This window comes from Clinocottus analis, unplaced genomic scaffold, assembly GCF_023055335.1.
Source record: "Clinocottus analis isolate CAN_PGR_092001 unplaced genomic scaffold, fCliAna1.0.p SCAF_48, whole genome shotgun sequence".
Classification (NCBI taxonomy): Eukaryota; Metazoa; Chordata; class Actinopteri; order Perciformes; family Cottidae; genus Clinocottus; species Clinocottus analis.
This window is the reverse complement of record NW_027176205.1, coordinates 34,360-60,000: the sequence shown is the minus strand read 5'-3', so window position 1 is coordinate 60,000 and position 25,641 is coordinate 34,360. Positions and strand designations below refer to the sequence as shown.

At 46.3% G+C, this 25,641-nt stretch overlaps 2 protein-coding genes across 5 annotated transcripts in view; both read left to right on the top strand.

The window, feature by feature from the left end:
* LOC137802025 (son of sevenless homolog 1-like) overlaps positions 1–18,630 on the top strand; it is a 23,294-nt gene extending 4,664 nt beyond the window's left edge. For all 4 annotated transcript variants that reach the window (XM_068599538.1, XM_068599539.1, XM_068599537.1 and 1 more), the window contains 15 exons: positions 1–95; positions 1,086–1,213; positions 9,908–10,569; positions 10,725–10,806; positions 11,047–11,163; positions 11,473–11,576; positions 11,677–11,899; positions 12,229–12,348; positions 12,908–13,070; positions 13,556–13,673; positions 13,765–13,937; positions 14,755–14,871; positions 15,084–15,357; positions 16,781–16,902; positions 18,042–18,630. The exon at positions 1–95 is cut by the window's left edge and continues 4 nt beyond it. In XM_068599538.1, the coding sequence (XP_068455639.1) occupies positions 1–95; positions 1,086–1,213; positions 9,908–10,569; positions 10,725–10,806; positions 11,047–11,163; positions 11,473–11,576; positions 11,677–11,899; positions 12,229–12,348; positions 12,908–13,070; positions 13,556–13,673; positions 13,765–13,937; positions 14,755–14,871; positions 15,084–15,357; positions 16,781–16,902; positions 18,042–18,476 (2,933 nt within the window). In that variant the 3' untranslated portion in view covers positions 18,477–18,630. The remainder of the gene's footprint in view (positions 96–1,085; positions 1,214–9,907; positions 10,570–10,724; positions 10,807–11,046; positions 11,164–11,472; positions 11,577–11,676; positions 11,900–12,228; positions 12,349–12,907; positions 13,071–13,555; positions 13,674–13,764; positions 13,938–14,754; positions 14,872–15,083; positions 15,358–16,780; positions 16,903–18,041) is intronic.
* Positions 18,631–20,655: 2,025 nt separating this feature from the next.
* Positions 20,656–24,323, top strand: LOC137802043 (reticulon-3-B-like). The gene is made up of 8 exons (XM_068599563.1): positions 20,656–20,746; positions 22,568–22,718; positions 23,009–23,065; positions 23,134–23,272; positions 23,410–23,479; positions 23,552–23,598; positions 23,949–24,007; positions 24,241–24,323. The coding sequence occupies exons 1-8, from the start codon at positions 20,656–20,658 to the stop codon at positions 24,287–24,289; spliced, it is 663 nt and encodes a 220-aa protein (XP_068455664.1). The 3' UTR covers positions 24,290–24,323.
* Positions 24,324–25,641: the final 1,318 nt, after the last annotated feature.

The following is a 25,641-nucleotide window of genomic DNA, read 5'->3' as shown; positions in this document are numbered from 1 at the left end:
TCTGTGAAGGTTTTAAAGAGGCTGTTCAGTATGTTCTGCCCAAACTGCTGCTCACTCCTGTTTACCACTGTCTCCACCTGTTTGAGATCCTCAAGGTAAGACTACTACACCTGCACTACACCTGCACTACACCTGCACTACACCTGCACTACACCTGCACTACACCTGCACTACCTGTACTGTATGATGTTGATGCGTGTGATCTAGTGCGGTGGGGCCCTGCAGGAATGAACTGGTCCGTACATCGCTGCTTGCAGCTTTAATTTATATTGTCATGTGTTTTATGGTGACAATAAAGCATTACATTTCATAATTACTAATTTTTCATTTATTTCAGCATTTAATTCTATAGTTATTTTTACATTTAAACATTTAGTTTGGGCCCAATACCAAACACGTCAAACACAAATAGCAGACTTGTGTGGACCCGTCATGTTTCACAAGCCCACCATGTGTCCCAGTACCACACTGGTCACACCAGTATCCCGTAGACCAGTCCTGCTCTGGGACTTTCAACTGTGCAGCTATAAGCTCCTTTGGCCAGTTGAGGTTAAATCTCTGAAATACCTCCAGTCATGTTCTGCAGATTATTTTAGGGCTGAAGGGCAGCAGCTTTATCCTGATTTTATCCTGATCTGGTTCTGATCCTGGACCCTGAAGGACCAGGACAGATTCTGTTTACATTATGCTGCTGGATCTGGACTAAGATCTTGGTTGGTTCTGGTTCTGGTCCAGTACCTTCTGTAGGCCAACTCTATCAGGCTTAGTCCTCCCTCTTCTTGCTGGGCTTGAAACTACCGGGTTCTGGTCCGGTCTGGTTCTGACATGGTTCTCTAAAGACCAAGTCGTCCAGAGTCTTCTTTTAATCCTGCAGTGAAAAGGATCTGGTCCTGATCCTTTTCACATCTGCTTCTTGTATAGTCCAGATCAGATTCTGGTGGGTCCTGACACCTGGGCTGTGTAGGGTTTGGTGCTTCACCTGTCCTTGCAGGTGAAGTCGGGTTCAGAATTACAATATTCGCACAACAACAATAACCAAAAACTGAAGGAAAACTGACTTGCACATGTTTTCATTGTTTCTGCAGCAACTGGAAGAGAAGAGTGAAGAAGAGGAGGATAAAGAGTGTCTGAAGCAGGCCATCACCGCTCTGCTCAACCTGCAGAGCAGCATGGAGAGGATCTGCTCCAGGAGCCTCGCCAAGAGGAGGCTCAGGTACCTGCACACACACCTGCACATTCCTGTGCACACCTGTTCCTCACCTGCACACACGTGTACCTCACCTGTACACGCCTGTATCTCACCTGTACACGCCTGTACCTCACCTGAACACGCCTGTACCTCACCTGAACACGCCTGTACCTCATCTGTACACGCCTGTACTTCACCTGAACACGCCTGTACCTCACCTGAACACGCCTGTACCTCACCTGAACACGCCTGTACCTCATCTGTACACGCCTGTACCTCACCTGAACACGCCTGTACCTCACCTGAACACGCCTGTACCTCATCTGTACACGCCTGTACCTCATCTGTACACGCCTGTACTTCACCTGCACACACCCAGACCTCACCTGCACACGCCTGTACCTCACCTGCACACACCTGTACCTCACCTGCACACACCTGGACCTCACCTGCACACACCTGGACCTCACCTGCACACACCTGGACCTCACCTGTACATGCCTGTACCTCACTTGCACACACCTGCACCTCACCTGTACACACCTGCACCTCACCTGTACACACCTGCACCTCACCTGTACACACCTGGACCTCACCTGTACACACCTTCACCTCACCTGCACACACCTGGACCTCACTTGTACACACCTTCACCTCACCTGCACACACCTGGACCTCACCTGCACACACCTAGACCTCACCTGCACACACATGCACAAATCCGTGCACACCTGCACCCGTCTCAAGTTCTCATTCATAAGGCCTTTATGAGTTGTAGTGTTTTTTTGTGGGGTTCTTGTTGTTCTTTTATACGGTATTGTGGTTCTTTGAGTTATAGGGCTTCTTTGTTGGGTTCTAGTGGTCCTGTATTAGGTTCTAGTGGTCCTTTGTTGGGTTCTAGTGGTCCTGTATTAGGTTCTAGTGGTCCTTTGTTGGGTTGTAGTGGTCCTGTATTAGGTTCTAGTGGTCCTTTGTTGGGTTCTAGTGGTCCTTTGTTGGGTTGTAGTGGTCCTGTATTAGGTTCTAGTGGTCCTTTTGTTGGGTTGTAGTGGTCCTGTATTAGGTTCTAGTGGTCCTTTGTTGGGTTGTAGTGGTCCTGTATTAGGTTCTAGTGGTCCTTTGTTGGGTTGTAGTGGTCCTGTATTAGGTTCTAGTGGTCCTTTGTTGGGTTCTAGTGGTCCTGTATTAGGTTCTAGTGGTCCTTTGTTGGGTTCTAGTGGTCCTGTATTAGGTTCTAGTGGTCCTTTGTTGGGTTGTAGTGGTCCTTTATTCAATTCAAGTCAGTTAATTTTGTATAACCCCAAATTACAAATTTAACTATCAACCTGAGCCAGTCCGAACTATAAGCGCTATCAAAGAGGAAAGTCTTAAGTCTACTCTTAAATAAGGTGACTGTCTGCCCCTCGGACTGAAAGTGGAAACCCGGTTCCACAGAAAGAAGCTTGATACCTGAAGGTTCTAGCCCCATCCTACTTTTTGAGACTCTGGGAACCACAAGTAACCTTGCATTTAGTGAGTGCAACTCCTCTAGTGGGGTAATATGATACTATGATCTCTCTAGTGGGGTAATATGATACCATGATCTCTCTAGTGGGGTAATATGATACTATGATCTCTCTAGTGGGGTAATATGATACCATGATCTCTCTAGTGGGGTAATATGGTACTATGATCTCTCTAGTGGGGTAATATGATACTATGATCTCTCTAGTGGGGTAATATGATACCATGATCTCTCTAGTGGGGTAATATGGTACTATGATCTCTCTAGTGGGGTAATATGATACTATGATCTCTCTAGTGGGGTAATATGGTACTATGATCTCTCTAGTGGGGTAATATGGTACTATGATCTCTCTAGTGGGGTAATATAGTACTATGATCTCTCTAGTGGGGTAATATAGTACTATGATCTCTCTAGTGGGGTAATATAGTACTATGATCTCTCTAGTGGGGTAATATAGTACTATGATCTCTCTAGTGGGGTAATATAGTACTATTATCTCTCTAGTGGGGTAACATGGTACTATGATCTCTCCAGTGGGGTAATATGGTACTATGATCTCTCTAGTGGGGTAATATAGTACTATGATCTCTCTAGTGGGGTAATATGGTACTATGATTTCTCTAGTGGGGTAATATGGTACTATTATCTCTCTAGTGGGGTAATATAGTACTATGATCTCTCTAGTGGGGTAATATGGTACTATGAACCTTATAGTAGGGTAATATGGTACTATGATCTCTCTAGTGGGGTAATATGGTACTATGATCTCTCTCTAGTGGGGTAATATGGTACTATGAGCTCTCTAGTGGGGTAATATGGTATTATGATCTGTCTAGTGGGGTAATATGGTACTATGATCTCTCTAGTGGGGTAATATGGTACTATGATCTCTCTCTAGTGGGGTAATATGGTACTATGAGCTCTCTAGTGGGGTAATAAGGTACTATGATCTCTCTCTAGTGGGGTAATATGGTACTATGATCTCTCTAGTGGGGTAATATGGTACTATGATCTCTCTAGTGGGGTAATATGGTACTATGATCTCTCTAGTGGGGTAATATGGTACTATGATCTCTCTAGTGGGGTAATATGGTATTATGATCTGTCTAGTGGGGTAATATGGTACTATGATCTCTCTAGTGGGGTAATATGGTACTATGATCTCTCTAGTGAGGTAATATGGTACTATGATCTCTCTAGTGGGGTAATATGGTACTATGAGCTCTCTAGTGGGGTAATAAGGTACTATGATCTCTCTCTAGTGGGGTAATATGGTACTATGATCTCTCTAGTGGGGTAATATGGTACTATGATCTCTCTAGTGGGGTAATATGGTACTATGATCTCTCTAGTGGGGTAATATGGTACTATGATCTCTCTAGTGGGGTAATATGGTACTATGATCTCTCTAGTGGGGTAATATGGTACTATGATCTCTCTAGTGGGGTAATATGGTACTATGATCTCTCTAGTGGGGTAATATGGTACTATGATCTCTTTAGTGGGGTAATATGGTACTATGATCTCTTTAGTGGGGTAATATAAGTTTGAGTGGCCCGCGTTGGGTTCTGATGGTCCTTTTACCGAGTTTTATTTTTTTACAAGGAAGGCTTTTTTTTTTTTTACAACAGCAGAAAACAGAGACCAAGTTGATTTACTGAAATTGTTATCTAATATTGTAAAAACAAAGAATAAAAGATGAACTAACATGTGACCGGCTCATGTTCAGTGGAATACTGAGTGTTCAACAATAAGAGCTGAACACACATGGACCCGCTCTGCTGGACTCCTCCCATCCTCCCCGCTTCCCTCCCGACATAAATAGAAGTGTGTGTGTGTGTGTGTGTGTGTGTGTGTGTGTGTGTGTGTGTGTGTGTGTGTGTGTGTGTGTGTGTGTTTTAGAAGGAAGTTTCGTCAGAATCTAGGCGGTGCTGCTTATTGTTCGTATTTGTTCGAAAGAAAAGATCAGAGAGGAAAACACGTCTTCTGCTGTTTGTTCTAAAGTTTCAACTTTGTGACTCTTCAGTCACAAGAAGAGAGAAAAGGAGGAAGGAGGGAAGGAAGGAAGGAGAGGACAGGCGGGTGGATGATTGGCAGGTGGATATGAGGACGTAGGTGACTTCCGTTTCTTCATTATTTGCTTTTGGAGGATGTTGGGTGTGTTTGGGTGGAGGTGGAGGCTGACGGTGTAGATGTAGACTGGCAGTGCAGGTGGAGGCTAATGGTGGAGGTTGACTGTCGGTGGAGGCTGACTGTAGGTGGAGGCTGATGGTATAGGCTGACGGTAGGTGGAGGCTGACGGTAGGTGGATGCTTACGGTAGGTGGAGGCTGATGGTAGAGGCTGACTGTAGGTGGAGGCTGATGGTATAGGCTGACGGTAGGTGGAGGCTGACGGTAGGTGGATGCTTACGGTAGGTGGAGGCTGATGGTAGAGGCTGACTGTAGGTGGAGGCTGATGGTAGAGGCTGACTGTAGGTGGAGGCTCACTGTAGGTGGAGGCTGACTGTAGGTGAAGGCTGACTGTAGGTGGAGGCTGATGGTCGGTGGAGGCTGATGGTGGAGGCTGACTGTAGGTGGAGGCTGATGGTAGAGGCTGACTGTAGGTGGAGGCTGATGGTGGAGGCTGACTGTAGGTGGAGGCTGATGGTAGAGGTTGACTGTAGGTGGAGGCTGATGGTAGAGGTTGACTGTAGGTGGAGGCTGATGGTAGAGGCTGACTGTAGGTGGAGGCTGACTGTAGGTGGAGGCTGACTGTAGGTGGAGGCTGATGGTAGAGGCTGACTGTAGGTGGAGGCTGATGGTGGAGGCTGACTGTAGGTGGAGGCTGATGGTAGAGGCTGACTGTAGGTGGAGGCTGACTGTAGGTGGAGGCTGATGGTAGAGGCTGACTGTAGGTGGAGACTGACTGTAGGTGGAGGCTGACTGTAGGTGGAGGCTGATGGTAGAGGCTGACTGTAGGTGGAGGCTGATGGTATAGGCTGACGGTAGGTGGAGGCTGACGGTAGGTGGATGCTTACGGTAGGTGGAGGCTGACTGTAGGTGGAGGCTGATGGTAGAGGCTCACTGTAGGTGGAGGCTGATGGTAGAGGCTGACTGTAGGTGGAGGCTGATGGTAGAGGCTGACTGTAGGTGGAGGCTGACTGTAGGTGGAGGCTGATGGTAGAGGCTGACTGTAGGTGGAGGCTGATGGTAGGTGGAGGCTGACTGTAGGTGGAGGCTGATGGTAGAGGCTGACTGTAGGTGGAGGCTGACTGTAGGTGGAGGCTGACTGTAGGTGGAGGCTGATGGTAGAGGCTGACTGTAGGTGGAGGCTGACTGTAGGTGGAGGCTGATGGTAGAGGCTGACTGTAGGTGGAGGCTGATGGTAGAGGCTGACTGTAGGTGGAGGCTGACTGTAGGTGGAGGCTGACGGTGCAGGTTGTTGTGAAACTGCTCACATACCTGAGGGGTTTAGGCTGTAAACTGATTAGTGAGCTGCTGAAGTTCAACAGACCTTCCTCCAGTTGTTCTTGTTGTTGTTCTTGTTGTTGTTATTCTTGTTGTTGTTCTTGTTGTTGTTCTTCTTGTTGTTGTTCTTCTTGTTGTTCTTGTTGTTCTTCTTGTTGTTCTTGTTGTTGTTCTTGTTGTCGTTCTTGTTGTCGTTCTTGTTGTTCTTGTTGTTCTTGTTCTTGTTGTTCTTCTTGTAGTTCTTGTTCTTCTTGTTCTTCTTGTTGTTGTTCTTCTTGTTGTTCTTGTTGTAATATACTAAAGTTAGAATCAAGGCTGTGTTGCATTTTCATTGTTCACATAAATTGTTTTCATGAAAATAAACAACCTTTTCACAATAAAAGCTTCCTGCTGGTGGAAGGCTTTTATTTTTTTATATTTTATTTACAACAGCAGGAAACGTTGAACGTCATCGCATCTCGGCACCCGATACAGTTGTGTGTGTGTGTGTGTGTGTGTGTGTGTGTGTGTGTGTGTGTGTGTGTGTGTACATCTATCTATCATTCATAAAGTTATAGCTATTTTATATCTAATATTAAAACTTATATCTAGTTTTTAATTTTATAGTTTTTCACAGATCTTCTCCATGAATTATAATTTCCTCATGCCTCTGTTTCTTCATGTGTTCATCTGCTCCTTCATGCTTTCATCTGCTCCTTCATGTGTTCATCTGCTCCTTCATCTGCTCCTTCATGTGTTCATCTGCTCCTTCATGTGTTCATCTGCTCCTTCATGTGTTCATCTGCTCCTTCATGTGTTCATCTGCTCCTTCATGCTTTCATCTGCTCCTTCATGTGTTCATCTGCTCCTTCATGCTTTCATCTGCTCCTTCATGTGTTCATCTGCTCATTCATGTGTTCATCTGCTCCTTCATGTGTTCATCTGCTCCTTCATGTGTTCATCTGCTCCTTCATGTGCTCCTTTGCTCCTTCATGTGTTCATCTGCTCCTTCATCTGCTCCTTCATCTGCTCCTTCATGTGTTCATCTGCTCCTTCATCTGCTCCTCTGCTCCTTCATGTGTTCATCTGCTCCTTCATGTGTTCATCTGCTCCTTCATCTGCTCCTCTGCTCCTTCATGTGTTCATCTGCTCCTTCATGTGTTCATCTGCTCCTTCATGTGTTCATCTGCTCCTTCATCTGCTCCTTCATGTGTTCATGTGCTCCTTCATCTGCTCCTCTGCTCCTTCATGTGTTCATCTGCTCCTTCATGTGTTCATCTGCTCCTTCATCTGCTCCTCTGCTCCTTCATGTGTTCATCTGCTCCTTCATGTGTTCATCTGCTCCTTCATGTGCTCCTTTGCTCCTTCATGTGTTCATCTGCTCCTTCATCTGCTCCTTCATGTGTTCATCTGCTCCTTCATGTGTTCATCTGCTCCTTCATCTGCTCCTCTGCTCCTTCATGTGTTCATCTGCTCCTTCATGTGCTCCTCTGCTCCTTCATGTGTTCATCTGCTCCTTCATCTGCTCATTCATGTGTTCATCTGCTCCTTCATCTGCTCCTTCATGTGTTCATCTGCTCCTTCATCTGCTCCTTCATGTGTTCATCTGCTCCTTCATCTGCGCCTTCATGTGTTCATCTGCTCCTTCATGTGTTCATCTGCTCCTTCATGTGTTCATCTGCTCCTTCATGTGTTCATCTGCTCCTTCATGCTTTCATCTGCTCCTTCATGTGTTCATCTGCTCCTTCATGCTTTCATCTGCTCCTTCATGTGTTCATCTGCTCCTTCATGTGTTCATCTGCTCCTTCATGTGTTCATCTGCTCCTTCATGTGTTCATCTGCTCCTTCATGTGCTCCTTTGCTCCTTCATGTGTTCATCTGCTCCTTCATCTGCTCCTTCATCTGCTCCTTCATGTGTTCATCTGCTCCTTCATCTGCTCCTCTGCTCCTTCATGTGTTCATCTGCTCCTTCATGTGTTCATCTGCTCCTTCATCTGCTCCTCTGCTCCTTCATGTGTTCATCTGCTCCTTCATGTGTTCATCTGCTCCTTCATGTGTTCATCTGCTCCTTCATCTGCTCCTTCATCTGCTCCTTCATCTGCTCCTTCATGTGTTCATGTGCTCCTTCATCTGCTCCTCTGCTCCTTCATGTGTTCATCTGCTCCTTCATGTGTTCATCTGCTCCTTCATCTGCTCCTCTGCTCCTTCATGTGTTCATCTGCTCCTTCATGTGTTCATCTGCTCCTTCATGTGCTCCTTTGCTCCTTCATGTGTTCATCTGCTCCTTCATCTGCTCCTTCATGTGTTCATCTGCTCCTTCATGTGTTCATCTGCTCCTTCATCTGCTCCTCTGCTCCTTCATGTGTTCATCTGCTCCTTCATGTGCTCCTCTGCTCCTTCATGTGTTCATCTGCTCCTTCATCTGCTCATTCATGTGTTCATCTGCTCCTTCATCTGCTCCTTCATGTGTTCATCTGCTCCTTCATCTGCTCCTTCATGTGTTCATCTGCTCCTTCATCTGCGCCTTCATGTGTTCATCTGCTCCTTCATGTGTTCATCTGCTCCTTCATGTGTTCATCTGCTCCTTCAGGTCTCTTCATGGCTTCTTCCTGTTAAACATGTTTTATCCAATCACATGTTACCTGTCTTCCTCAGTGGAAGAGCAGCCTGTTAGAAGACAGGAAGAGCCTTCTGGAGACCGAGACGTGTGATTGGTCACAGGGCCATGTGACCATGAACATGTACTGTGATTGGTCAGTGAAGCTAGCGTCTCACCTAGAAGCTAGAACCTCAGGACTTACTGATGACCTCTTTCCCTCAGAGGGTTATTTGCATCTGAGTGAAAATATGATTATGTTTCTGTTTTATACATTTACAGTATTTCATCATAAATTAGCCACAGCGCCATAGTTGCTGCTGCACCTGGGGCTGCTGCTGCACCTGTGCAGGGTCAGTGTGGAGGTTGTGTTGATACAGTTGGACAACATGCATCGTTGTTGACGTGGTGGGTTGTGCTCTCCCTTCGCGGTGCTGCATTTCCTCCACTGTAGTGCGACCGACTCGAGGTCGGCTTGGAAAGGCTCGGGCCAAAGGTAGCACGCCGGCACTCGTCTTTAAGGACACTGTCCCTTTAAGAGTAACTATGACCCTAGAGGACTTGTATTTAAGGACTCAACTGTATACATTATAATAACAATATAATAATCACAACCTCACTACTAAAATGATGCAGTCATTAGCAAAATGAATATACACTCAACAGTTACTGTGTTTAGTAGAACTGTCTCTTCATCTGACCTCTGATGACCTCTGATGGTTCACGTCAGCTGACTGTGACATCACTTTTCAACACTGGGCGGGTGACCAGCAGGTCGCTGTTCGTGATGATGCCACTGCGTCTTTGTGTTTGTCTTCCTGCTGTGACCTCACTTCCTGCTGGAGCTGCCTGTCCAATCAGAACTCGCTCTGCTGTCACATGATGAAAACCAAGCGATGATGAGATTAAGAAGCAGTTCAGTCTGAACAGCAGCAAACAGGAAGTGGTTTCTACTCGCCACAATAAAGGTTTCTGAGGGCTGCGAGTGACCAACAACAACGTCATACATGTAACGTGTTCCAGTGATGTCGGAGGGGTTTCTACATAATCCATTGTGTGTGTGTGTGTGTGTGTGTGTGTGTGTGTGTGTGTGTGTTAATGCAGAACTGTAACTGACGGTAGAACCGCTCCTCTTCTTTCTTCTTCTCTTCTTTCTTCTCCTCCCATTCTCTCTCTCCTCGTCCTCAGCGAGTCTGCGTGTCGTTTCTACAGCCATCAGATGAAGGGGAAGCATCCGGCCATCAAGAAGATGAACGAGATCCAGAAGAACATCGACGGCTGGGAGGGCAAAGACATCGGTCAGTGCTGCACGGAGTTCATCATGGAGGGCACGCTGACGCGCGTGGGCGCCAAGCACGAGCGCCACATCTTCCTGTTCGACGGGCTGATGGTCTGCTGCAAGTCCAACCACGGGCCGCCGAGGCTGCCGGGCGCCGGCTCGGCCGCAGAGTACCGGCTGAAGGAGAAGTTCTTCATGCGCAAAGTCCAGATCAACGACCGGGACGACAAGGAGGGCGAGTACCGGCACGCCTTCGAGCTCGTCCTGAAGGACGGGAACAGCGTGGTGTTCGCCGCCAAGTCCGCCGAGGAGAAGAACGGCTGGATGGCGGCGCTGGTCTCGCTGCAGTACCGCGGCACGCTGGAGCGCATGCTGGACTCGGCCATGACGCGCGAGGACAAGGACGAGCAGGTGAGGCTGCCGGGAGCCGAGCTGTACCGCTTCGCCGAGCCCGACTCGGACCGCAACGTCGTGTTCGAGGACAACGTCCAGTCCAAGTCCGGGATCCCCATCGTCAAGGCCGGCACGGTGCTGAAGCTGATCGAGAGGCTCACCTTCCACATGTACGCAGGTGAGGCCGGATGTTGGAGAGCTGGTGTCACACAGGTGATGTAGAGGTGACAGGTGACCAGGTGTAGAATCAGGACCAGGTGTAGAATCAGGACCAAGTGAAGGACCAGGTGTCTCTACAGAACTGAACTGTTGGTCTTCTGTTTCCTCCTTCAGATCCAAACTTTGTTCGAACATTTCTAACCACCTACAGATCGTTCTGTAAACCTCAGAAGCTACTGGACCTGCTCATGGAGAGGTGAGGACCCACCTGTGTACTTACTTACCTTTACCCTTTACTCCGTAGAAAAGAATGTCAAACACTAAACACCTTTAGATTAATGTTGATGACGGTCACTGGAAACTCTTTCTTTGGTTCTTTACATACCTAAGGATGTTTCACTCCACCGCTATCATCCACCTGATCTCAGGTGTGTGATGTCAGGTCTGATCTCAGGTGTGTGATGTCAGGTCTGATCTCAGGTGTGTGATGTGTCAGGTTTGAGATCCCGGAGCCGAGGCCCAGCGAAGTGGACCCCATGGAGGGAGGAGAGCAGCCGCTGAGCGCCGAACTCAAGCGCTTCCGCAAAGAGTTTGTCCAGCCGGTCCAACTCAGGTAGAGTGACACCTGCAGGAGGGTCAGGGGCAGTGCAGAGAGGCCGAGTCCGAGTCCGAGGCCATCTTCATACTGGGAGTCCAGCGCTTCCTGGTTAAGAGTAGCTCTTCCTCTTCTGGTTGGTCTACGAGCTGTAGACCTGGTCCAGGTGTGGAGGAACCTTCGTAAAAGAACAACCTGGTTCCACAGCGGCCCTGGCCTCCGACTCTGAATGTGTTACTGTTGTATTATCATGTGATCACATGATTAGTCACATGACTTGCATCAGCTGACAAGCGATGAGCTCAGTGTGATGTCACCTCTCTGCAGAGTGTTGAATGTGTGTCGCCACTGGGTGGAGCACCACTTCTACGACTTCGAGAGAGATGCTTACCTGCTGCGACGCCTGGAGGAGTTCATCGCATCAGTCAGAGGTACGTACCTGTGAACACCTGTCAGTCATCACCTGTCAGTCACAGGTACCTGTGAACACCTGTGTCTAGCTTGCTGATAGAAGTAAAGACTTTGTTGCAGGTAAGGCAATGAGGAAGTGGGTGGAGTCGATAACTAAGATCATCCAGAGGAAGAAGCAGGTCCAGGTGAGCGTGCCCAGTCACAGCATCACCTTCCAGAACGCTCCTCCCCCCATCGAGTGGCACACCTGTAAACCAGGAAACGCTGAGCAGCTGGAGCTCATGACGCTTCACCCCATCGAGATCGGCCGGCAGCTCACTCTGCTCGAGTCTGACCTCTACAGGTAAGGAGCCTGTACCTGTTGTCCACTTCCCTGTCAGGAGGAACAACTAATCATGATCCCATCAGGATTGTTGTAAACATGTTTGTATATTAGTACAAGAAGTTATTTTGTTCCTCAGCAACATTTGACCCTTTAAAATGTGAATATATTCATGTCCAGTGTGTGTTTTTCATGTATCCATGTGCTGATGTGTGTCTTTGTGTATCTATATGCATATATTGTGTATTTGTTATGTCGTCCCTCTCATCAAACGTACGGCGTTGTGTTCCGCTGGTTCCTCTGAGTTCTCTGAAACGTTGCTTGCTGTCTGACCTGATGACGTTCTGCAGGGCGGTGCAGCCGTCTGAGCTGGTGGGCAGCGTCTGGACCAAAGAAGACAAAGAGATTCACTCCCCCAACCTGCTGAGGATGATCCGACACACCACCAACCTCACACTGTGGTTTGAAAAGTACGACCTTCCTCTGACATCACAACCTAAACCATACAAAAGTATTTAGAAGGTACTTCAGAGACGTCACACCTTTATTCACACCCTCCATCTCACCGCCAGCTGCAGATCCAACTGTATCACAGAGACCTCCATCTTATAGTTCACCCCTATAACCTCAATGCAACCAACCTCCAGGCTTTCATCAGTCCACACTTGAAACTACAACCCCAACCACACTTTTAAGCTTTCATCCATCCACACTTTAAACTGCAACTCCATCCGACCCTTCAACATCATCTTCAACCACACCTCCTCCGCCAGCTCCAGCCTCTTTTCCAACAACTTCTCCGAGACGTCCAACTTCATTTCTAACTTTTCCTCCCAGCAGAAATCCAACCTCAACTCAAACTACTCTTCCAACCTGATCTCCAACCACACATGCAACTTTAACTTGAAATACGTCTCAAATCACAAAGCATCTATTGCTTGGCCTGTAAATACTCCTTCGCCATCCTCCTCCTTAGCGTGGCCCCGCTCCAACATGAGCTTCACCCGGTCCTCTCTGATCCCTCTGCAGGTGTATGGTAGAAACTGAAAACTTAGAGGAACGTGTTGCCGTCGTGTCTCGGATTATCGAGATCCTGCAAGTTTTTCAAGAACTCAACAATTTTAACGGAGTTCTGGAGGTGGTCAGTGCCATGAACTCGTCTCCGGTCTACAGACTGGACCACACCTTTGAGGTAACGATACATCTGTTGATCCGTCATATTTATTCTTTCTCTAGGACTGAAACTCACTGTGAATGTACTAAATATCTTGTTGCAGCTTAGGCCCCACACATGGAAACACAGAGGGACAATTCAACGGGAACATGCTATTTGTATGTCAGTGAAGAAACTCTGAAACAAGTTACATCTTAAAGTCAGTTTACAATCACATAGGTCTCCATTAATACTGCTGTCCACACACAAGTCATACATAAAAGAAGCTCACAGGTATTTTTGAGTTGCTCAGAAGAAGTGAGCAAGGCATTACTGTTCTGTTCTGCACTCAGCCTCATCTCTGAAGGCTAATGTGTCCCACAGCTAAACGCTGCAACCACTGTGGATCATTGCCAAAATAAATTGCATTCTGCCAATAGCTGTAGATTTGACAAACGTTTAGTTTACAAACACAGGGATTTCCTAAAATGTCTAAAATATGTGCTGTGGTTTTTGGTTTTCAGCAAATTCCGAGTCGGCAAAGAAAAATCCTGGAGGAAGCTCATGAGCTGAGTGAAGATCACTACAAGAAGTATTTAGCCAAGCTGCGCTCCATCAACCCGCCCTGTGTCCCGTTCTTTGGTATCTTATCTTTTCTCACATCACGTATATTCAAGGGTTGAAACATGGAGGCTCAGATGGTAAATACGCAGTCGCTCTCTCGGTTTGTCAGGAATCTACCTGACCAACATCCTGAAGACGGAGGAGGGAAACCCCGACTTCCTGCGCAGACACGGCAAAGATCTCATCAACTTCAGCAAGAGGAGGAAAGTGGCTGAAATCACTGGAGAGATCCAACAGTACCAGAACCAACCGTACTGTCTGAGAGTGGAGAACGACATCCGGGTCAGTGTCGTTATGTCACGTCCTGTTCACTCTGACCCTAACCCTCTCACTTCCTGTTCACTCTGACCCTAACCCTCTCACTTCCTGTTCACACTGACCCTAACCCTCTCACTTCCTGTTCACACTGACCCCTAACCCTCTCACTTCCTGTTCACACTGACCCTAAACCTCTCACTTCCTGTTCACACTGATCCCTAACCCTCTCACTTCCTGTTCACACTGACCCCTAACCCTCTCACTTCCTGTTCACACTGACCTCAACCCTCTCACTTCCTGTTCACACTAACCCTGTCACTTCCTGTTCACACCAACCCTAACCCTGTCACTTCCTGTTCACACCAACCCTAACCCTGTCACTTCCTATTTACACTGACCCTAACCCTGTCACTTCCTATTCACACTGACCCTAACCCTGTCACTTCCTGTTCACACTGACTCTACCCCTGTCACTTCCTGTTCACACTGACTCTACCCCTGTCACTTCCTGTTCACACTGACTCTACCCCTGTCACTTCCTGTTCACACTGACTCTACCCCTGTCACTTCCTTTTCACACTGACTATAACCCTGTCAGTTCCTGTTCACACTGACTCTACCCTGTCACTTCCTGTTCACACTGACTCTACCCCTGTCACTTCCTGTTCACACTGACTATAACCCTGTCACTTCCTGTTCACACTGACTCTAACCCTGTCACTTCCTGTTCACACTGACTATAACCCTGTCACTTCCTGTTCACACTGACTATAACCCTGTCACTTCCTGTTCACACTGACTCTAACCCTGTCACTTCCTGTTCTCTCTGTTTGTGAAGCAGAAGTTCTTTGAGAGCCTGAACCCGATGGAGGACATGTCGGAGAAAGACTTTGCTGATCATCTATTCAACAAATCTCTAGAGATAGAACCTCGAAATGTCCGATCATTACCTCGATTTGTGAGTATCAAGCACCTGCAGCGAGTTTGAACCTCCTGCTGAGACGTGACGGAACATCCTTACTTTACCTGTAATTTACCTCAGTCATATAAAGCCATAGGCTGTGAGACATCCTTTAAATGGACATGTGACGTTGGAAAGAAGTTATCTGACCAGAACTTATATGTTCAGGGTTACTTATGTGTTTAAATACCCCCCCTCCCTCCCCTTAGATGAAGAAGTACACCTGTCCTCTGAAGTCTCCAGGGATCCGTCCGACCTCAGTGAGGCCTGGGACCATGCGGCATCCAACACCGCTGCAGAACGAACCGAGGAAGATCAGTTACAGTCGCATCCCAGACAGCGAGGCTGAGGGGGGCGCTGTCTCGGCTCCCAACTCCCCCCGCGCCCCTCTGACTCCGCCCCCTGCCTCCGCCACCTCCAGCTCCACAGACCTTGGCAGTGTGTTCGACTCGCCGCAAGGTCCTAGCAGCCCCTTTCATTCCAGTAAGGCCACAAGTCTGACATTAGCTCCACCCACCAATGTGCTCAGTGACTGACGTTCTAACACAGTGTCTGACGTTCTAACACAGTGTCTGACGTTCTAACTCAGTGTCTGACGTTCTAACACAGTGACTGACGTTCTAACACAGTGTCTGACGTTCTAACACAGTGTCTGACGTTCTAACTCAGTGTCTGACGTTCTAACACAGTGTCTGACGTTCTAACACAGTGTCTGACGTTCTAACACAGTGTCTGACGTTCTAACACAGTGTCTGACGTTCTAACACAGTGTCTGACGTTCTAACACAGTGTCTGACGTTCTAACACAGTGTCTGACGTTCTAACACAGTGTCTGACGTTCTAACTCAGTGTCTGACGTTCTAACACAGTGTCTGACGTTCTAACACAGTGTCTGACGTTCTAACACAGTGTCTGACGTTCTAACACAGTGTCTGACGTTCTAACACAGTGTCTGACGTTCTAACAGTGTCTGACGTTCTAACACAGTGTCTGACGTTCTAACAGTGCCTGACGTTCTAACACAGTGCCTGACGTTCTAACAGTGACTGACGTTCTAACACAGTGACTGACGTTCTAACAGTGTCTGACGTTCTAACAGTGTCTGACGTTCTAACACAGTGACTGACGTTCTAACACAGTGACTGACGTTCTAACACAGTGACTGACGTTCTAACACAGTGTCTGACGTTCTAACAGTGTCTGACGTTCTAACACAGTGACTGACGTTCTAACACAGTGTCTGACGTTCTAACACAGTGACTGACGTTCTAACACAGTGTCTGACGTTCTAACACAGTGCCTGACGTTCTAACACAGTGCCTGACGTTCTAACACAGTGACTGACGTTCTAACACAGTGACTGACGTTCTAACACAGTGTCTGACGTTCTAACACAGTGACTGACGTTCTAACAGTGTCTGACGTTCTAACAGTGTCTGACGTTCTAACACAGTGTCTGACGTTCTAACAGTGTCTGACGTTCTAACACAGTGTCTGACGTTCTAACACAGTGTCTGACGTTCTAACACAGTGCCTGACGTTCTAACACAGTGTCTGACGTTCTAACACAGTGACTGACGTTCTAACACAGTGACTGACGTTCTAACACAGTGTCTGACGTTCTAACACAGTGTCTGACGTTCTAACACAGTGTCTGACGTTCTAACACAGTGCCTGACGTTCTAACACAGTGCCTGACGTTCTAACACAGTGTCTGACGTTCTAACACAGTGACTGACGTTCTAACACAGTGACTGACGTTCTAACACAGTGCCTGACGTTCTAACACAGTGTCTGACGTTCTAACACAGTGCCTGACGTTCTAACACAGTGCCTGACGTTCTAACAGTGACTGACGTTCTAACACAGTGCCTGAGGTTCTAAAGGTTGTGTTCTCTGGTCTCAGGGTCTTCCTCCGTCTCTTCCATGGTGAGTTTCAGTCGTGGTTCTGAGGACGTCCCTGTTCCTCCTCCTGTTCCTCCTCGCAGACGTCCGGAGTCGGCTCCGGCCGAGTCCTCGCCCTCAAAGGTAACGAACAAGTCCACTTTTCTGTTGTGTTCAGGTGTGACAGAAGATACGAGAACAACTTGTGTTCTCCTGAGTCAGAAGACGTGAGGTTCCTGCATCCTGACTTAGAGTTGGTAACGGTGTTTCTACAGGTGTAACTTAGTGTTACGGTGTTTCTGCAGGTGTAACTTAGTGTTACGGTGTTTCTACAGGTGTAACTTAGTGTTACGGTGTTTCTGCAGGTGTAACTTAGTGTTACGGTGTTTCTGCAGGTGTAACTTAGTGTTACGGTGTTTCTGCAGGTGTAACTTAGTGTTGTTACGGTGTTTCTGCAGGTGTAACTTAGTGTTACGGTGTTTCTACAGGTGTAACTTAGTGTTGTTACGGTGTTTCTACAGGTGTAACTTAGTGTTACGGTGTTTCTACAGGTGTAACTTAGTGTTACGGTGTTTCTACAGGTGTAACTTAGTGTTACGGTGTTTCTGCAGGTGTAACTTAGTGTTACGGTGTTTCTGCAGGTGTAACTTAGTGTTACGGTGTTTCTGCAGGTGTAACTTAGTGTTGTTACGGTGTTTCTGCAGGTGTAACTTAGTGTTACGGTGTTTCTGCAGGTGTAACTTAGTGTTGTTACGGTGTTTCTACAGGTGTAACTTAGTGTTACGGTGTTTCTACAGGTGTAACTTAGTGTTACGGTGTTTCTACAGGTGTAACTTAGTGTTACGGTGTTTCTGCAGGTGTAACTTAGTGTTACGGTGTTTCTGCAGGTGTAACTTAGTGTTACGGTGTTTCTGCAGGTGTAACTTAGTGTTGTTACGGTGTTTCTACAGGTGTAACTTAGTGTTACGGTGTTTCTACAGGTGTAACTTAGTGTTACGGTGTTTCTGCAGGTGTAACTTAGTGTTACGGTGTTTCTGCAGGTGTAACTTAGTGTTACGGTGTTTCTGCAGGTGTAACTTAGTGTTACGGTGTTTCTACAGGTGTAACTTAGTGTTACGGTGTTTCTGCAGGTGTAACTTAGTGTTACGCTGTTTCTGCAGGTGTAACTTAGTGTTACGGTGTTTCTGCAGGTGTAACTTAGTGTTACGGTGTTTCTGCAGGTGTAACTTAGTGTTGTTACGGTGTTGTTACTGACGCTGCCCCCCTCTCCGCCCCCCTCTCAGATGATGTCAAAGCTGGACAGTCCCCCTGCTGTGCCTCCTCGTCAGCCCACCTGTAAGCTCCTCCCCCCTCGTTACTCTTCATCTCTGTCATCGTCATCTCCCCCGGAGAGCCCCCCCTCCCTGCCTCCTCGGGAGCCTCTCAGCTCTCCTCTACATCTCCTTCCCCCTCCTCCGGGCCGCCCTCGCTGTGAGCTTCAGGCCTTCTTCCCTTCCACCACCTCGTCCTCACCCTCCATCAGCTCCGCCTCCTCCTCCCCGCCTCCCCTTCCGCCACTCACTCCCGTTGCCTCTAGCCCCGCCCCGGCCTCCAGGCTCCTCCCCCTTGACGCCCCCCCGGTGCCTCCCCGGCACAGCGTCCCCAAACTTCCACCCAAGACCTACAAGAGGGAGTCTTTGATCCCTAATCTCCTGTTGGACACGCCCCCTGCACTGTGATTGGACAGCCTGCTGAGGAGGCGGAGCTTGATGAGCTAACGCTACAGCAATTGGCTGTAAACAAAGAAAACAATGGATTTAAAGACAAAAAAAACATCCGACTGATCAATCAGGATGTTGAATAAAGATCATGTGCCCTTATTCTGAAAACAAACTAATCATGTGCTCTTATTCTGAAAAACAAACTGATTGTATTCGAAGTTGAACTTTGGAAAAAAATTGTCTGTTTGTCAGACCTGATAAACAGAAAGGATTGTGGGTAATGTAGTGCTCCACGGACTAAAGTGAACTCTGGGTCTGAGGTGCCTTCAGGTACTTGACCAGAACCAAAGCGGTACTGTATCGGTTCCCTGAGGTCTCTCTGAATGTTCATGAACGTCTATTCTTTAAAACAAGGGAATAAACTTTGTAAACTGGCCTGAAGGACGACAGAAACCCGCTTCCTGGTCTTTATTATTATGGATAATAATAGTTGTTGTTTACTGACCGAGAACACATGTCACCTTTAACCTTCAATAAATAACACTTAAATATAACATGCTTCATTCTGATTGGTCGGATATTGCGTCGCCATGACTCCCTCAGCACAGAATATATTTATTTATTCATTATTCATATTTAAATTATTCCTGACGCATAATGACTGAGCTGATTGAGTCTTAATCTGAACCAGGGCCACATTCTGGGGGACTAGTTTCCATGGTAACTGAGGTGTGTTCACATGAAGGTCAGAGGTCAGATTGACCTCTGACCTTCATGTTGCCTCAGAGGTCAGACTGACGTCTTTCTGTTAAAATGAGTCTGATATGCACCCTAACATGCACGCTCACGTGCACCCTAACATGCACTGACATGCACGCTCACGTGCACCCTAACATGCACGCTCACGTGCACCCTAACATGCACGCTCACGTGCACCCTAACATGCACTAACATGCACGCTCACGTGCACCCTCACATGCACGCTCACGTGCACCCTAACATGCACTAACATGCACGCTCACGTGCACCCTCACATGCACGCTCACGTGCACCCTAACATGCACGCTCACGTGCACCCTAACATGCACTAACATGCACGCTCACGTGCACCCTAACATGCACGCTCACTAACATGCACACTCACGTGCACCCTCACATGCACACTCACTAACATGCACACTCACGTGCACCCTCACATGCACGCGCACGTGCACCCTCACGTGCATGCTCACGTGCACTATCTTGCACACTCACGTGTGACTGTGGCTCAGTGGTGAGCAGGGATTGTCTTTCAATCAGAGGGTCGGCGGTTCGATCCCCGGCTCCGCTAGTCCTTGTCGATGTGTCCTTGAGCAAGACCCTCAACCCTAAATTGCTCCTGCAGCTGCACTTACAGAGTATGAATGGTTGACTAAACTGATGGCACCTTGCATGGTGGCTCCTCCCATCAGGGTGTGAATAATGTCATGTAGTGTTAAAGTGCTTTGAGTGGTGAGAAGACTAGAAAAGTGCTTTTACAGGTCCATTTACCATTTGTGTGCACACTCACATGCACTAACAAGACCAAGAGGCACGCTCACGTGCACTATGTGCACACCCCTTTTCCATTAAACCATCTGGAGAAAAGTGATTTTCTAGAATTGTCTTTTTTGCCCCAATTTTTGTTGGACATCCTTTACAGGATCATATGAATTCTATATCTTATATATTATATCATATGAATTCTTTAAGTTTTAAATCATATTTTAAAATTGTTTCACTCTGCATGACTTGTCGATAATGTCTTTTTAAATATTTATTATTGAACTATGAGATATTTAATTTAATTTTTAGGTCCACCAATACATTTTTATTTTATTGGCCTTTTAATATCACGAGCAGATGGAGCTTCATTGTTTTTGTCTACATTCAATTTGACTTTTTTCAACTCATATTTTTAAATAATTTTTAGGTAAAATGGAAACTTGAGTTACTTAAATGAAGTTAAGTAGTTTTAATTCTTCACAAAAGTGACAACTGGCAGCTGACAAGTGGACTAGCCCCTCTATATAAGTCCCGCCCCTGGTGATGACGTCATTTATATGTCCATCAGCAGCTGCTCAGACTGAGATGAGAGCTTTAAACCTGCAGAGAAGCGTCACCTCTGCACACAGAGACGAAGAAGAAAAAGAAGAAGAAGAAGAAGAAGAAGAAGAAGATGGCCGACTCCACCAGTAGCAGTTGCTCTGACTCTTCATCACCACCCAACAACTCCTCTTCTTCCTCCCTCAGAGACCTCGCACAATCAGGTAAAGATTCTACACACCGAGCAGGAAATGAATTATTAGTCAAACAGCAGCTAATCGTCTTGATGAGAGATGTTTGAGATAATGAGCACGTAATACTAATAACTAACTAAAACAATGAACTGTAAAAACTAATAATACAGTACTAATAAAGAATATCTATTTACTGTAAAACTACTAATAAACATTCAAACTAAGAATACACTTTTAAACTAACAATTGATTGTACAACTAATACATGTCTGTAAATAATTTAGTGTAAAAACTAATAATTGACTAAAACTAATAACTAGTGTAAGAACTACAACCAATTGAAAAAAGGATTAAGCAGTTTGAACCGGTTCACATGACCACAAGCTGCTGCTGATCTGCTCAGCTGATCGATGTTATGCAGACAAGCTGCTTACTGACCGCTAACCCTGAGCAGAGTTATAATGCGCTATTGTTGCTGTTGCCACATGAAGAGATGCACAGTGGCACCAGCAGCCGTCAAAGGGGAGCCATCGTCCAACCAAATAGTTCAGTCAATGGTAAAACCTCTTCCTGTTAAAAACACTGTCAGTTAAAGATAGAAACACCCTGTTTGGAGAATAATAAGGATACATACTATTTGTATATCACTTTAAAAGGTAGTCAAGGCACTTTACAAAGTAAAAACAAACAATAGAACTTGCAACAATGTGAACAAGAGAAACGACATCATCACAGTAAGAAACAAAAACGTACTGAAAGAGCATAAAGGTTAAAAGCAGATTGAAATAAATTAGTTGTAAGAGCAGTTTTAAAGAGAAGTGAAGAGAATGTCTGAGGTTCTTTCACACTACATTTCATTTAGTCAACACTTTTATCCAAAGCGCATTCAACCATGAGGACAAACTCAGAACAACAAGAATCAAAAAAGTACAATTTATTGTTTAGCTGGCAGTGACGGAGCTACAAGCTGATTGGCTAAAGCAGTGACGGAGCTACAAGCTGATTGGCTGAAGCAGTGACGGAGCTACAAGCTGATTGGCTGAAGCAGTGACGGAGCTACAAGTCTCAAGTTCAGTCTTGTCAGGGTTATGTTCAGGTGCTGTGGGACATCCACGGAGAGATGTCAGTCAGACAGCACAGATTCCTGCTGCTACCTGTGGTTCTGATCGGAGAAACGAGAAGATCTGTTGTGTGTCATCAGCATGGCTATTGGAGGAAAAGCCATGAGAGAGAGAGAGAGAGAGAAAGATGGTGTGCAGAGAGAAGAGGAGAGGGCCCAGGACGGAGCCCTGAGGGACCCCAGTAGTGAGAGGACCCAGGACGGAGCCCTGAGGGACCCCAGTAGTGAGAGGACCCAGGACGGAGCCCTGAGGGACCCCAGTAGCGAGAGGACCCAGGACGGAGCCCTGAGGGACCCCACTAGCGAGAGGACCCAGGACGGAGCCCTGAGGGACCCCAGTAGTGAGAGGACCTAGGACGCAGCCCTGAGGGACCCCAGTAGTGAAAGGACCCAGGACGGAGCCCTGAGGGACCCCAAAATAAATGAATTACACTTATTATTCCATTATATGCACAGCTGCTGCTATTAGTCTTTGTTCTACTTCTCTTACTCAAGAATACTTTCTCTTGCATGCATCGGCTTTGTCGTAATGCTGTGTTTTCTGTCCATGTCACGTCTATCAGGTCCTCCTCTGCTTCTCTTACTGAGGTTTGTTTTGGGGAGTTGTTTCTTGGACCGTCACGTCAGGAGAAACAGAGTTGAACAAATTGTCAAGTCCCCTGGCTATGCAGATAAAATGTGTATTTAGTATACAGTGTATACTGCTATACACACAGTCTGTCTCTCTGCAGCCTTGCAGCTTGTGCACTGGGAAGAACCAAAGAAGTCGCTGGTGGCGTTTGGCTCGTCGCTGCTGGTTCTTGTCTTTGTGGCGACGCTTTCCGTCATCAGTGTGGTGTCGTATCTGCTGCTGACTGGCCTCTGCGTCACCATCACCTTCAGGTGAGGGCTTCACCTTTCTCTGTGTCACCTTCAGGTGAGCATGTAAGCGTGCATGTTCGTGCATGTGAGCTCAGACACTCTGTGATGTGACAATGGGACAGCCCTAAACCCTTCAGGACTTCACTGGAGCTCAGAGTAGGTGAGTCCTGAAGCGTGGAGGCTGAGGCCCAGTTCCAGCAGGCAAGAGGGCTGACGGGACCACGCAAAGGGCCCTTGCGGGTCTTGCGTCTCTGCGTAAAACCCGAGTATAAAGGACCCTTCACACTTCTTGTTTGCTTGTCTGTTCGTAGGGTTTATAAATCAGTCATCCAGGCCGTCCAGAAGTCAGACGAAGGTCATCCATTCAGGTAAGATGACCAGTGTTGATCCTGAAACTTGAACTCCCCTGAACCGTCTCCTGTTCCGTCCCCTCCAGCTCTCTGTTGGAGACGGACATCTCGGTGTCTGTGGAGTCCGCCCGGCTGCTGACTGACCGGTGTCTGACCCATCTGAACTGGTTCAGCAGTCAGACCCGGAGGCTGCTGCTGGTGGAAGACCTGGTCGACTCTCTGAAGGTCAGATGTGCAGTTAATTACAAGTCAGCGTGGTTTAAATGCTAGCGAGCGTCCATGTTTCACTCTTTGTCCTCTACGCGTTTCAGCTGTGTCATCCTCAACCCTCACCATCTTTGCTTTTATCCTCCCCGGTCCAGTTGGCTGCCGTAATGTGGATGATGACGTATGTTGGAGCCATTTTTAATGGCGTCACCGTCCTCATCCTCGGTGAGGCTTCATTTGACCGTTTTCACTGATTTTCTATCAATAAACCTAAAACACAACTTTGTCTATGTCCAGCTGACATCATTTTCTTCACCACACCGCTGATCTACCAGAAGAAAAAGGTACCGAGGTTTCATCTTTGTAACAAATATAAGATGTTTTTACATGTTTCAGCCCAAGAACCTTTTTCTATGTACACTTCTAGTTGTGTCTTGTGTAAGTAATGCATGAAGCTACATTAAGTAATGCATGAAGCTACTTTAAGTAATGCATGAAGCTACTTTAAGTAATGCATGAAGCAAGTCTCTTTCTCTTCTGGTTATAATATATAATACGGTATCTCTTTTACACTGAACATCCAGATGACTCGTTTACCTCGTCTCTCAGTTTAAAACCAGCACGTGTTGTTTCACAAGCTGAGTATTGCTCTATGAATATTTAACATACATCAATAATGCTTGTTTTTGTGTAGGCACAGATTGATCGGTACATTGAATTGATCAAGTCCAGAGGGGAGGAGATGCTGCAGAAGTGAGTTCACATCTTCTAAATATGATGTAATGTCATCAGAGTATATGTGTACTTGGCTTCAGTATGTTCTAGTACATGCTGAGGGTATTTATACTTTGCTTCAGTACCATCTGTATGTATTTATACTCTGCTGAAGTATCATCTGTGTGCATTAAAACTCAAGCAAGTCGGACACAAATCTACCCAGCATGCATCATGTTTATAAATACTTGAGGGACTTCTTGTGTTGTCAGGCTGCAGGACCGGTTACCTGGAGCTGTGAGAAGAACCAAAGCTGAATGACCACCTGACATGCACACACACACCTGCAGACGCCGTGGGTCTTTGCTGTCTTCTGATTGGTCGGTTTGTCAAAATAAAATCCTGACAGACAAACCACAGTGAGGCTGATCCTTTTGTTTCACTTCGAATGCATACGGTTTGATTTTTTTCCAGGAAATACATTCATGTTTTTATTTGATGAAATGCTTTGGCTTTTGTGATCATTGGAAAAATATTAAGGTTCGCTGTTTCATTTTAGAGCTCTGTAGTTTGTAGTTGCTCTGGAGCAGTTTAACTGAGATGTGGGTTAGCGTTCGACCCACAAAGTAGATTAAACCCACAATGAAGGTTAGAAAACACAATGTAGATTAAACCCACGATGTATATTAAACCCACAATGTAGATTAAACCCACAATGAAGGTTAGAAAACACAATGTAGATTAAACCCACAATGTAGGTTAGACCCACAATGTAGGTTAGACCCACAATGTAGATTAAACCCACAATGTAGGTTAAACCCACAATGTAGATTAAACCCACAATGTAGATTAAACCCACAATGAAGGTTAGAAAACACAATGTAGATTAAACCCACAATGTAGATTAAACCCACAATGTAGATTAAACCCACAAAGTAGGTTAGACCCACAATGTAGATTAAACCCACAATGTAGGTTAAACCCACAATGTAGATTAAACCCACAATGTAGATTACACCCACAATGTAGGTTAGACCCACAATGTAGATTAAACCCACAATGTAGATTAAACCCACAATGAAGGTTAGAAAACACAATGTAGATTAAACCCACAATGTAGATTAAACCCACAATGTAGGTTAGACCCACAATGTAGATTAAACCCACAATGTAGGTTAAACCCACAATGTAGATTAAACCCACAATGTAGATTAAACCCACAATGAAGGTTAGAAAACACAATGTAGATTAAACCCACAATGTAGATTAAACCCACAATGTAGATTAAACCCACAAAGTAGGTTAGACCCACAATGTAGATTAAACCCACAATGTAGGTTAAACCCACACTGTAGATTAAACCCACAATGTAGATTACACCCACAATGTAGGTTAGACCCACAATGTAGATTAAACCCACAATGTAGATTAAACCCACAAAGTAGGTTAGACCCACAAAGTAGGTTAGACCCACAATGTAGATTAAACCCACAATGAAGGTTAGAAAACACAATGTAGATTAAACCCACGATGTATATTAAACCCACAATGTAGATTAAACCCACAATGAAGGTTAGAAAACACAATGTAGATTAAACCCACAATGTAGATTAAACCCACAATGTAGGTTAAACCCACAAAGTAGGTTAGACCCACAAAGTAGGTTAGACCCA

Bases quoted from the DNA above. Each gene is read 5' to 3' on its own strand.
- LOC137802043 (XM_068599563.1), top strand. From the start codon at position 20,656: ATGGCCGACTCCACCAGTAGCAGTTGCTCTGACTCTTCATCACCACCC. The intron at 22,719-23,008 runs GTGAGGGCTTCA...GTCTGTTCGTAG, and splicing joins TGCGTCACCATCACCTTCAG to GGTTTATAAATCAGTCATCC. The intron at 23,066-23,133 runs GTAAGATGACCA...CGTCCCCTCCAG, and splicing joins GACGAAGGTCATCCATTCAG to CTCTCTGTTGGAGACGGACA.